The sequence below is a fragment of the Drosophila innubila genome, assembly GCF_004354385.1.
Source record: "Drosophila innubila isolate TH190305 chromosome 3R unlocalized genomic scaffold, UK_Dinn_1.0 2_E_3R, whole genome shotgun sequence".
In the NCBI taxonomy this organism is placed as follows: Eukaryota; Metazoa; Arthropoda; class Insecta; order Diptera; family Drosophilidae; genus Drosophila; species Drosophila innubila.
In genome coordinates this window covers 863,146-876,543 of record NW_022995380.1, presented here as the reverse complement: position 1 = coordinate 876,543, position 13,398 = coordinate 863,146, and the positions used below count along the sequence as shown (strand labels likewise).

General features: G+C 36.7%; 1 protein-coding gene across 1 annotated transcript in view; it reads left to right on the top strand.

The window, feature by feature from the left end:
- LOC117791318 (tubby-related protein 4) overlaps positions 1–13,398 on the top strand; it is a 37,805-nt gene that overhangs the window by 3,025 nt on the left and 21,382 nt on the right. Inside the window, exon 2 of the mRNA XM_034631031.1 lies at positions 5,617–5,837. Within this exon, the coding sequence (XP_034486922.1) occupies positions 5,742–5,837 (96 nt within the window). The 5' untranslated portion in view covers positions 5,617–5,741. The remainder of the gene's footprint in view (positions 1–5,616; positions 5,838–13,398) is intronic.

Sequence of the window (13,398 nt, the reverse complement as noted above, 5' to 3'; positions counted from 1 at the left end):
ACCCATCTATTCCACTCCTCCAGACAGGACAAAGGCTGCGTTGTTCCTCATCCCCTGTGCTTTCCTCTCATATTCCATGTCCTCTGTTTTTGTTGTGTTTGTCAGAGTTGCTTTTCTTTGCTGTCATTTATTTCGTCATTTATGCAAAACTTTATTGCTTTCTCTTGTACTGCGGCGGGTTCTTGGGGATTTGCTGCCAGCTGAGATTGGATATTGGCCAGTACCAGCTTCGAATGCGTCAATTAAGTGCATGCGAGTTACTTATACAGTTTTCGTTTTTATCAAATATTTGTTGTGTATGTGTTGGCGTGTTGCTAATTAATGTCTAAGGGCGTTGCAAGTGCACTCGCTCCGCAATTTGAGCCGCCAAATTCGCCCACTTTTGGTGACGCTTTGAACTCCTTTGAGCCGAGCATCAAAAAGTTAAAATGATTATGCGCAAAGGAGGCGAGAAGGGAAAGAGGTGCTTAGATCCTTGTCGCTGTGGCAGGCATCTTAGATTCTTTGGCAACATGCAAGCAACACAAGAACGCACACGAAATGTGCTCGAAACTTACAAGACCTGTTTAGATTTTGCTTTTCCTTTGGCCCATGTTATGTGTTATGCATGGCTGCATTTTCATTACGCAGAGCTGAACTAGTTTAAAGCAGCTCAAGGACACGCAACTCAACATGCCTGACCTGACATGTTGTCATCGTCAACAACATCAACAAAATATGTCTGAACAATGGCGGCTCGTTAGAAAAAATGAAAAATTCATCATGCGATATAATAATATGCCATAAATTCAAAAGGAGCTATGGGCCAATTAATGCAAAGACAAAATGCATAAAAAAAAACAACAGACATATTGCTTTGCTATCAAATTTGTCAAACAGAGGAAATTTACGAGGGTGGATCAATATCTACAAAAAAGATAATTCTTAGATTGTACCTATTCTTTTAAAGGAAATTTTTTTTAAACTTGGAAACAGATAGTAGTTATGAAAATATATATAAATAAAAAAATATATATGATTTCAAAAGTTTTAGGTAGACTACTTTATTGTTCAAGAACTGAAGAGGTTGACTTTACATTATGTTATGTTTTTTTTTTTCCTTCTAGTTTAATGACTTATATGTTAGCAAAAATGCGAATTCTAAGATTGGCAGTTGGTTTTGAAGCCAAATATATATCATTTGATGAATTCATAACTTTTATTGTGGCTGACAATGAAATTAGATTTTTATAAAAATCCTTAGATGGATGACTTAATTGTGAATATTCATATATACTTCTGTTTAAGTCGCATATTTATAAATTATTGAACATTACAACGTTTATTTCCTGAAAATGTACTGATAACACGTAATAATGCACCTGTAAAGCACTTCTGATAATTTGGGAGTTAAAGTATTTCTTAAAATAAAATGGCTGTCTGTTTTTTAGTATGATATTTTAATGATTTCGTTTCGCATGATTCTTCTATTGATAACTTGAATGAATTTTAATATTATTTATGCTTGTTATCCAATCAAATATTTGGAACAATATTTCTTGTAATTCGTCTTACTGGGACTTTTAAATAAATAGGTTAAGACATTTTGCTTGAAATGTAATAAACTCATTGTTGAGTTGGCGTTGTAATGCTTGGCAGGCATAAAACAGGAGCCAGAAGTCGTTTGGCTTTTAACTGGGCCCACACAACAGTTACAAACTAAGAAACAATATTGGCGCAAAGCTCTCACCCAGAAAAATAGCAACATAAGCGCCTTAAATGCGTGATGCGTACAATGGAGCGTATGCCTAATCCTATTTTGGCAGTTTAATTGCAAAAGCGAGCAGAGCGAGTAAAACGAAGCGAAGTAACGAAGAGAAAGAAAAAGTGAGCGTGAACAAAGCAAACCAAACTAATGTGGAACCTCTAATCTAGGGTTTGTGCTTATAAACGCTTGTGTGTGTGTATGTGTCGATTTCCACATAATTAAATTCTGATGGCAAAGCACAATGGTGATTTTGCCCTTTATTTTTTTGGCAATTTATTAATAACTCAAGAGCGATCCAAGTTTTTAGGGTCTAGAATCCTGAATTGGACTTAAAATATTAGAAATATTAGGATCTGGATAAAGGGACCGTGGCACCGCCTTTTTTCTTAATAATACGTGTAGCATGTATGAAACGTTTGTTTTTCTCAAGCTATAAGGCCAGAACTAGTCAAAACCATAATAATATGGGAGATTTCCAGTTAAATTTTGGTTGGGTTAACCGTTAACCCGTATTAACCATTTAAATTGGTAACTTTAACTAAAACTGTTAGCGAAAATAAACTTTGTTATTAGAGGTGTTATAGAAAATAAAACCAACCAATAAACCTCCATTATTAAAACTGAAATATCAAATTAATAGCCGACTCTTGCAAAATGGTTAGTTTCGGTATAATCAAGCTTTAAGTTGAATTATGTTTTTAATTCATAGTCATCGCTTTTTAAACTAATTTTGATTTTTAGTTATAATTTGAATATTGATTACATTAATTAGATTTTCTTTATTGAATCCAAATTTGTATTTATTTATTATATTTATGAACGACTAAAATCAGACGGCATAGAAGAAGTTAGTAAGCATAAAAATTAAGTTAAGAATTGAAAATAAAATTTATATTAAATATAAATTATGAACTGTAAAGAACAAAATTAAAATTAGATCTGGGGTATGCAAAAATTATAAATGATCCAACATTTGTTGCAAGGATTGGGGAAAACCCAGAAAAACTCAATCAGATCAATAAAAATTAACGACTATTAATAAATAGAGTAATATTTAGTCTATGTAATATTAAAAATTGACGTATTTCCAATATGAATAATGAGCTATTACCATTGTAAATAACAATCTTTAACATTATACTTGTGAAAAATTAATTAATTCCCAAAAAAGTGGTCATATGACCATAGTGCAAGGCTGTAACAAATGTATTGCCTACTTCTCAGGGCAACATCGAAACATTGTGTTGCCTTCTTTTGAGTGTCGCGCATTATTTAAGTTACCCCTACTATTTCTGGGCATTTCATGAACATTTTTTTGGCAGACAGCAAAAGAGCCAAGGACAAGGTTGACTCTGCTTGTTGTTGTTGTTGCTATTGTTACGGGTTAAATGCACAATCCATGTAACTGCACACCGCACACCTGCAGCAACTGCACGTGACAAGTGGCAACTGTCTAACATTTTGGACTGCTTGACACTTCGACAGTTTTCCGACAGCGTTTTCATGAATTTTGCTAGTACAGAGAAATGGAGATGGAGAATAAGAGAAAGGGAGAGAGTGTGTTTGGCTGAAGCAGTTAGTATAATTTTAAAGCAGCCAAACAAAGGTTTGTACTTGTGTGTGGCTTATAACTGTTTGGCGAGAGTGTATGTGTGTGTGTGTTATAAAAGTGGCCAAAGTAACACGTACGAAATATGGCTTGTGGCATATGTATGTATGTGCAATCATTCTTAGCATTCTCTTGGCTTTTCTTTGACTGTTCGACAGCTAGACATTCAAGGAGAAAGGAAGAAGGGAAGGGAAAAGAACTGGCAACCTTGGGTTGTAATTGAAATTTAATTCACTGTACAACAACAATAACCACAATAGCAAATGGATGAAGACGAACGAAACTGAGTTATCAATATTTAAACAGGCAACCTTTCAACGAAGACAAGCAACAAAAGTTATTTGTCCCAGTGCTGTGTCTCAATGCTGTCAATGCTTCCAAATGTTATTAGTTGCTGACTGATACCACTGCTGAATGGGGTGGGGGCCGTATACTCAATCAAAAACTGTATATCATATGACAAATTCAATCAGACAAAGCACACGACATAATTGAAGTGCATGCACAGCCTGCGGCATTGCGTTGCCCAAGACAAATGTTGATGTTGACTTGCTGCCTAGACACACACCCACACATACACAAACAGAAGCAGCATACACACATACGCACATAACAGATATTAAAAGCCAGACGATAGCAGCAGCAACATCACATCAATTATTCAAGAATATTTTGAAACATTCTGATGCACAGTGAAATAGCGAAAGAGTAAGATCGAGATAGAAAAGAGTGGGAAATAGAGAAAAAGAAAGAACACAGAGAGAGTTGATTTTGTAGTTGCAAAACCTAGAAATGTTGATGAAATCTGACAATTTAAAAAAGATCTTCGACTACTTTCTCACATAACTTGAAATACAAATTAAGACAATCAAAACTTAAAGTTGATTTAAAACTCAAATTTTGTAAAATTTTCTTCTGAAATGATGGGCATAGTGACTTCATACTTGGGTAAATTTTCCTGTACTATAATCATAAAGGTCAATTGTTTTCATATAATATAATAAATGTGGTCTAACTTGATTAATACTCAAATATCAAAAAGAGTTTTAAGAACTTGAAATAAATATACAACTTTTCAACAAATTCAGTATTTTTTTACTTACAAGAATTCTTTAGCCATTTTCACATGAAAAAAATGTTTACAATTCCTGATTAAAAATATTTAATTGAAGCTAAGAACTCAAAGGTTTAAAATATTTTTTTGAAAACGAATTCAAAAACCTTTCTTGAATTAAGTATGTAGTACTCGGTATTCTCTCAGATTAATTTTATTTTATTTAACGTCAACAAAGAGTTGACAACAAAAAGTATGAAAAATATAGAACAACTTGTTCTTATCTCTCAATTCATCAAAAATCGCCCTCTATTTAGGTTTCTTATTTTTTTTTTGTTTTAGAGGTAAGTTCCACCTAACAGACAATTACCAATATATATTAAATATGTACAACTTCTCCGTAAAAATTGGAAGCTCGATACTGATTTTAGACCCATGGATTCCTGGGAAATTCTTCTTAGAATTCATCGTAGATTACGAATTTCACAGCCGCCTCGCGAGTTTTTTACTTCATCCAAATTAACAGACTCTAATGTACATGACTAAGATCACCAAACTTCTCACATCATTTGGGATTGATTTTTTCCAGGAATCTCGGATCTTTTTCACGGTGTAACTTATTTTTTTAAAATTCAAACAAGCTTTTTTATTTCCTCAAGTTCTGACAAAGCCGCAAGAGAGATAGAAAGGCGTCAGTTGACAAACTTTTTAATTATTAAAAATAGCGAGCACTATAGAAGTTTTATAATTTCATATTGCACGAGCTTCATTTTGTTGTGTCTTTGCACTTATGTAAGCATCTTTGTGTGTGTGTGTGTGTGTGTGTGTGCTGGTGTGTGCGAATGGGTTATCTCTGGCAATAGTAGATAAAACATGTGCGATGACATGTAGACTTGCTGCTCGAGGCAACTTTGTCCACTTACCACTAATATCCAATTAGTGTCCCGGTCGTGCCCTGGAAAGTATGCTTCAAATTATGTTGGTTGCGTGTTGCCTGCTGCAATTTGTCAACCCTTAGATGGCAGTAGATGGCTAGCATATGTCACAAGATGTACATTGTACACACATACACACACAGCTTGCAGCCTGGGGCTTGACTGATAAGGCAGCTCCCATGGCATTAGCTTTTATTGTAAATTAGTTATTGGCATGTTATACTAAACGATAATGAAACTTCCCCTAACTTCTGCTCCCACTCTTATCTAGCAAAATGTGCGAGACGTAATTCAGCCGAGGAGGAGGAACATCAACAACAGCAAGAACAACAACAACTAGTTGAATTTATTGTTCATGTGGTAGAAGCGGAAGCGGAAACGGCGCTAACTCGTAAAATGCATTTACACTTTGAACGCAACATCAACACAAAATGCGACTGCACAATACTATCGCTATCCTGGATGGGAAAGGTGCCAGATGATATACCCGAGGTAAGTCATTTACTTTAATGGTTCGGTCACTCATGGCTGAAAAACTATTAGTGTCCAAGTGGCTGTCCCCTGTTGGCCTGCCTTTCAATATTAATACAATAAATACTGACAATGTCCATTAAACTGTAGACCACTTTAAATTGCTGCCTCCACTATTTAGTAGGACTGGCAAAACCCATTAGATCAGTTAAAGTCGAGGCAAAAGTCTGTGGGAGTGTGTACAAGAGTCAGCTTGTCTGTAGATTGCAGCATATGAACGTGACAATGTATAAACTGGGCCTAATGGAAACGGATGAGATTTAATACTGCTGGCTTACTACCGAACATTAACCATTAAGGTCTGATTTACAGGTCTACAGTAAAGGATTAAGTGTTAAATGGATGCTTAAATATAACAACAACAAATATGTTACGAATTTTCGCGTAAGATCCCCAACAGGTTCAACAGAAATCCCACTTGTTTTAATTTAAATTAACGTATCAGAAGGGAGGAGAGAAATGTTAACAATATTGAATATACTTTAACTTTAACTGCTTCTACTTATTTCATTTCTACTACTATTTAAAATTCCACTTCTATAACTATATCTACTTTAACTTCAACTTCTACAAGTTATTCCATTTGAACTGTTACTACTACTTCTACTAAATGTAGTTCTAATGGTAGTTCTACTTTTACTACAAATTTTATCCTTCCTTCTACTTTAAATTTTGTTTTAACTAAAAATTTTATGTTAACTTGTGCGTCTTAATCTGTCTTTACTACTAATTCTACTTTTGTGTTTATATTTACTACTACTTCTAAAACTAATTTTTATTCTACTTCTACTGCTCCTTCAATTTTTGACAGTATTTTTAGGGCCGTTTTTTTATGGTCTAGTCAAATATCTGAGGGATATTTTTAAATTTTACATTAATTTCTATGAATTTTACGTCAAAATATCTTATTGGTAGTTATCAGAGACATTAACAAAATTGGCTTTATTCTCCTTATAATTTGATATTCAACTTCCATTTGTACTACTACTTTTTATAATTCAAATTTTAATTCTGTTATTCTTTCAATTCCAAATTTAACTTTTACTTAATCTCTTACATCTACTTCTTCTTCGACTTCAACTGTAACTTCTGCTCCTTTTAGGCATCCAAATTTTACTAAAGGGTATACGCTAGGCCAGCTTTCAATAGATTGTTAAGCCTTGTCGGGTTTCATTTGATATTGATCCAGTTTTTCCTATCTGACGGCTTTGTCTACGCATGACACACCGGAAGTGATAGATTCACAGCCGCCTGTTCAATGTTTGTGTCTATTTATAGAACTGTTGTCGCGTTCGGGCTTAAAATTGATTTTATGTGTCTTGGCCAAGGTAATGTGGGTGGCGCTTTGGCCCGTATGGAGCCCTAACTTTTCCAATTATTATGAAGTTTCAATGCTTGGCAAACACAAATGCCATATAATCCTTTTTATATTGAATATAACAATCCAATCACGTTCAATGCGTCGGCTTTCGATTCTAGTGTCTTTTGGCTCCAAATTAAACTTGAGTGGGTGCCTCAAATGGTTTACTCCGCCAGCTTGCTTGTAACTGTATCCCATACACAAATCCACACTTGCAGTCCTTTTCTTTTCCTTTCCCTTTTCCGATCTTCGATTGTCTGTTTGTCATTCAGTTTGGCCATTCGTCTGGGAAAATGCCCTGTAGAAACATCACTTGCTTTCGATTTATTTAACAGTTTTCAATTTCATTTTCAACACCCAACGATGCATATGCGTGTGTGAGTGAGTGTGTATTTTGTATGCGGTTAAGGGCACGTGTCAGGGTTTGCGCGTGTCGATTCTTGTTCTCATTCTCATTCTCTGTCTCATTCCCATTCGCAATGGCACTTCCAATTCCAATTCCATTCCCATTCCCATTGCCCCTTGCCAAGTGAAAGGAGGTTTCTTATTCTCGTTACGCCTTTGCAGCAATTTACGACCGATAAGCTGCTGTTCCTATACCCTATGCAAGTAGAAATGTACAGTGGGCATATGAGACTTAGCCAGGCTGCAAAACTAAAAAACTGTTGAAGTTTGAATCTTAATTGTTTTCCAACATTCCTAGATACAAAAATTAATAGCATTTAATAAATATATTCCTAAACTTAAGAAAACTATATCTTATGAAAATGTCTTAAACTATTTTTCAACACTTTTAATTATAATTACTATATTAAAAAGAATAGTATTGATGTTATTATATTCATCCGAATCGAACATTTGTTTTTTTTTTATAAAAGGGCTTCGATCCGGGCTTGAAAGGTTGAGGTTGAGTTTAGAATCGGTTTGCAGTATTGCTGTTAAGTTTATAGTTATGATATTTATTCAAATTAAAAATGCATTACAGAGTATATTCTAGTTGAGCATACCACTCTGTTGTAATGTTACTTATTTACTGCGTATTTCTTGTCTGCTGATAAGCAGTTGACGCTCAGGCTTTCATTTCGTTAAATGCTCGAAACCGTTGGGAGTTGTGACTTTGCTTTTATATAAATCATCTCAGCAAAAAGCTTTGCGCGCCTCTTTAAATATTCCCTTAGCGCATACATCAAAGTTGATAAAAGTTATAATACTCGTATATATATTTTGATGCTATAAACGAGTATTACGCTGTAGTCTTGATCCTTGGTGTCATAATGTTTTAACAGGCACTTTGGATGGCCGGCGACTTTAATTTGAGCTTCAACTTGAACTGACTGATTGCTTGTTCTTGTGGGTTGTGCCATCAAAGCCAATGTGTCAGAGGCGATCATAAAACGGCGCTCCTTAAAGTTCTTGCCTGTCATTTTGTCATATACTGTCGTCCTCCTACATTGTCTGTCCTTGGGCCATGGACAATCAAATTGCTCGGCACAATAGACAGCGCTTGACTGTTGGAACTGCCAGTGTCAGCGTCAAGTGAAGTGCACAGTGCACACATGAGCCATTTGCCAACCACTTCCTCTACTTCCCCCTTTCCCTTTCCCCACTGTTTAGGGGTTGCAGGCGGCTCAACTGTCGCTAAGATTCACATACATACATAAATTGTCACAACAAGCGGAGCCATTTTTGCTTCTGACATGCCGAAAATGAAATCGTAAAACGAAATTCGATAGCGTTTCATAAGAGTATACATATAGCTATTCGTATGTGTGAGTGGCTGTGTGGGTGGTGGGGTTGGTTACCAATAATCAAAATCAGGGATAACATTGCCCAATGCCATTGTCATTTCCTGTTTGGTCATTATGCGGTCCCAAAAATGAAACTGGAATTGCAAATTTCAAACCGAATCTTTGCACACTTTTTTGGAATATTGATTTGTTATGAAAGTTCTGAAAATTATTTACTTATCAATAGAATGATTGTAGGCAATTCACATGATATCTGCTAGTCGAGCACTCGAATATTTTCTAATTTTGCTAGCGAATTGTACAAAACCAAGTAGCTTACTTGGCTCACCGAGCTCTTTCTTTGCTTCTGAAAAACCAATAAATAATTAAGATGACTTTATATTTTGAATAAAGTGTTTCGCTCAGTGTAAAAAGTCTTGTATTAAATTATGACTCTAGAATTGCGTTTGTTGTAGATGTTGTTGTAAAGCTTAATTGACGAATTTGCATGCTATACTTTTTGCTATCTCTAACATAGCAGGGTATCAGCGAGTTGATCAGTCAAATTTATTATTCTAACTACTTTTGATTCATAATTTGGCGCATTAAGTGAATTCTGTGTGGATTTTCGATGTGTCTGAAATGCTTTTAGCTCATTTTGGAAACGCTCGAAAGTATGCTACACATTTTGCTTCCGCCAACAAATTTCGAATTATGCATGAACAAATTGTAAAAGCGCCCACTAAGCTGCTGCGCGAGTATAAATTCCTTCATCTTAGCTAAAAATGAAGATTATGGCGAATTGCTTGGCATCGCTTAGCGTAATTAGCTTGGCAATTGTTGAAGTCCGCAAAACGTTGCTATCGTATTCGTGTTCGTCCTGACCGTAACGGACTTAGCTGATGCTTCATTAGCCAACGCATTTGACCAGGGAGATAGAAAGAGAGCTAAGCATCATTAATAAGTCCTTCTGCTGACGTTGACTGTTCAACTCTGACTTTCCCCCACTCTTCTATCGCTGTCTCTGCTTTTGCACTGTTTTAATTACATACCGTAAAAAATAATTGAGTTCTTAGTCCCATTCAATCTGAGTGCACTGCAATACTCGCAAATGACAGTTGAGCACTGGTCACTGACCAGGCCACTAAAGTGAAGCGGATTCTGTGGGAGTTAGGGTAAGGGACGGGCTCAATTCCTCTCACTATTTCCCCCCTTCTCGTCGCTAATTATGTGCACTAGACTGTGCTTATGCCGGCGGCAATTCATTTCATTTCGTTACGTTTCGTTTTGCTTATGGCACTTTTGTTGTCGTTGGAGCCGAGCTGAGCTTTGGGAATTTCAAGGGGTGACGAAGGGGGAATGGAAAGGTAGGGGAGAACGACTGCTGCGTTATTTATGTTTGTTTCATTGCGCGTGTTTTTATTTAATTTTGCAAGGACCATAAAAATGCCAAAGCAGCAGACGCTGTGCCTGCTAATGTTGTTGTTGTTGTTGCTTCTGGCTGTTACCGTTGGTTACGTTTCTACGTTTATTATATTCGTAATGAGCTGAGCAAACATACCTTCTAGCATAACCAGGGGAGAGGGTATATTAGTTGTAGGGCATGAGCTTAAATAGAGGTTTCACAATGCTGCCTGCTGGGATCAACTAAATTTCAATTATTATACTCTTTACGAATTAAAAATGGACAAAAGGGGCATTTGAACTCAATGCGAATGCAGTCGACTATGGGTATAGTGAAAGCCCAATAAGGGCAGGGCTGGGCACCTAGTGGCTAACAGCGGCTCATGTACTTTCGTTTATTGCGATTTACTGTACGATTACTGATTATCTAACCTGTCGAGCCTATTCAACAATTCTAATTCTACTACGCAAGTACGTAGTATTCCCATAGTTGAGCCTAAGTAAAAGTTTATACGTTGAGCAAGCATCCCTGAATAAAAGTTGTGAACACGATGTTTCAAAACTCATCTGTCCACACAGACACACACACATATACACTCACACTCACATGCACAGAAGACAACTCACGCGTTATAAATGTGTTACGTTAGCAATGCCCAACCCCAACCCCAAACCCATCCCCAACCCCAGTAGGCTTCCACGCATAAGCCGATTTAAACATGAAGCTCAAGCTTTGGCTCGGTTTGTTGAACAGGTGCCGATTACAAGTGCCAATTTCGCTGCTGCTGCTGCTGCGAGTTAATTGAAAACTTTTTAATTGTTTGGCCTAAAATGAAGTCAAGTTAGTTCCAGATTAGGCCGCTTTGATTTATGGCCGCCTGCTGCTGACAGTTTCAATTAAGAGACGGCACGCGCTTTCAACTCTCGACTGAAAGGTGGAACTCTCTCTCTCTCTCTCTCTTTCTCTCTCGATTGGCAATGCAATTTAAGTCAATCGTTTGGCCAGAAATTCAGTCTGCAATTAGTGCTGTTTGTGGCCAGCTCTAAAAACTGTAATTTAATGTGAATATACAGCTCAACACACACAGAGAAAGTTAAAGTGAGAGAAAGAGAGGCAAGCTCTATCATTTCTCTGGCCACTCACTCTTTCCACTTGGTTGACATTGTGGCTTTCAGTTGTGTCATTGATTGGTTTACCCAGCATTTTGTTTGTTAGCTTTGGCTTCACAACGGATCGTTGTAGTTGTAGTTTGTGTGCGGTTATTGTGCCTGCCACTTGCAACTTGCCACTTACCATTTACCACTTGCCACAAGGCTCACATCGCCCACATTCAATTGTTGAACGCCAAATCAATCAATTATGTAAGTGACCAGGGTTAACTATTGCATAATAAAGTCCGCTTGAGTGCGTTGTTCGGTGCGCGAACTGACAACTTTCAATCCCTCGACAGTTTGGGCATTGTAAATTAAATTTCACATTTTCCTCTCAATCTATGCTCTTCGATCACCGGGGAAACTTTAAATGGGCGCAGGATATATTAAATGAACATTTAAATTCAGCATTGTTCAATTATGAAACATACGAGTAGTTATTCGAGGGAGGACTGATAAGTTCACTTCACTTCACTTTATTAAATGCCAACATAAGTCCAATTCCAGGACGCATAATATTGTATATTTTGTTTCAATATTTGATTAAAAAAATATTGAAGAACTTATAACTGAATGGGCCCATAAGTTTTAAATTTGGATAAGCTTTCTGTCCTTATTAAATTTTTAACAGCAATGGAACATTTTATTAGGTAGTTTGAAAAGGTTAAGATGCTGAAAAATAATTACTTCTTCCTTTTTTAAACTGTATATTAAACAAATAGTTTTAAAAATTTCTTGTTGTACCTAACAGGATATGTGATAAGCCTGCACCGGTAATTACCTGACTTGGAATACAAACCAGGACCTTTGTCTTCTTATCATTCGATCTGTTTTCAGTTAACTTTCTTCTGAATATATTGTTATGCAATTTTCGAAAGATTTACTTTATAGCTTTGCCATTTGTTTGAAATCTGTACCTTCAGATTACATTTTAACATTTTCTGTTATTCTTAAGCTCTTTAGAAACAGAAAAAAATTACGTCTCATTTTTGTCAACTTCAATTTTGCTGTTAAAGTTGTTTTTCTATTTTCCATTTGTTGCTGTGCATTAAGCTGCTTAAAATTCTAGAGCTTACAGCTGGTAATTGCTTTAATACTAAGTATTTTAGGGTTAACCTTTTGTCTCTTACATGCATTGCACATACGCCACGTGTACTTTAAAGAGTTTTCACTTTGACAGGCAAAGCATAACAACATGGGAATTGGATTGGGAATTTTGGAGATGAGAATGAGAATGAATGAGGGAATGGGAATGCAACGGATGCATATGCATGGCAACTGACATGGCATGTATCTCATGCTCCATTTGTCAACGCCGTGCAGGAGGGACATGTGAACACCATTTGCAGCTTTGTCTGCAGAAAAATATAGATCTTTATGCCTGTCTCTTTCTAACTTATTGCAGTGTGAATTGTAACAAAAGATGAGTTGCACTTGAGCATGCTAAAATGCGTTATTAAGTGCATAAATATGCAATGCGCACAAGCGTAGCTCTCCTCCTTACACATTTCCCATCCCTCACACCCTTTGCCATACTCTACCCTCTAAGCCCTTATCCCTATCACTAACAATGGCGCTCAGGTGAACTGACAAGTGGGTGGGCGCGATTGTGCAAAGAGCTTTTGAAATTTAATAAAATGCAAATGTAAAGCCTGTGAAGCAGACATATGCAATTCAAGACTTACTCAGACATGTGCCGCCCTTTTAACCCACGGCTCCTGACCCGGCCCCCACAATCCGCGCCAAGCATTGTCAGCCTGACAAACCCCTCGTACGCTAATGAGTTGGCCCCGTCTCGTCACACAAAGGCGGCCAACGACAATGGGCATTATATGAATTATGCAGCTCGAGAAATGGATGCACTGAAGCGGCTGACCCG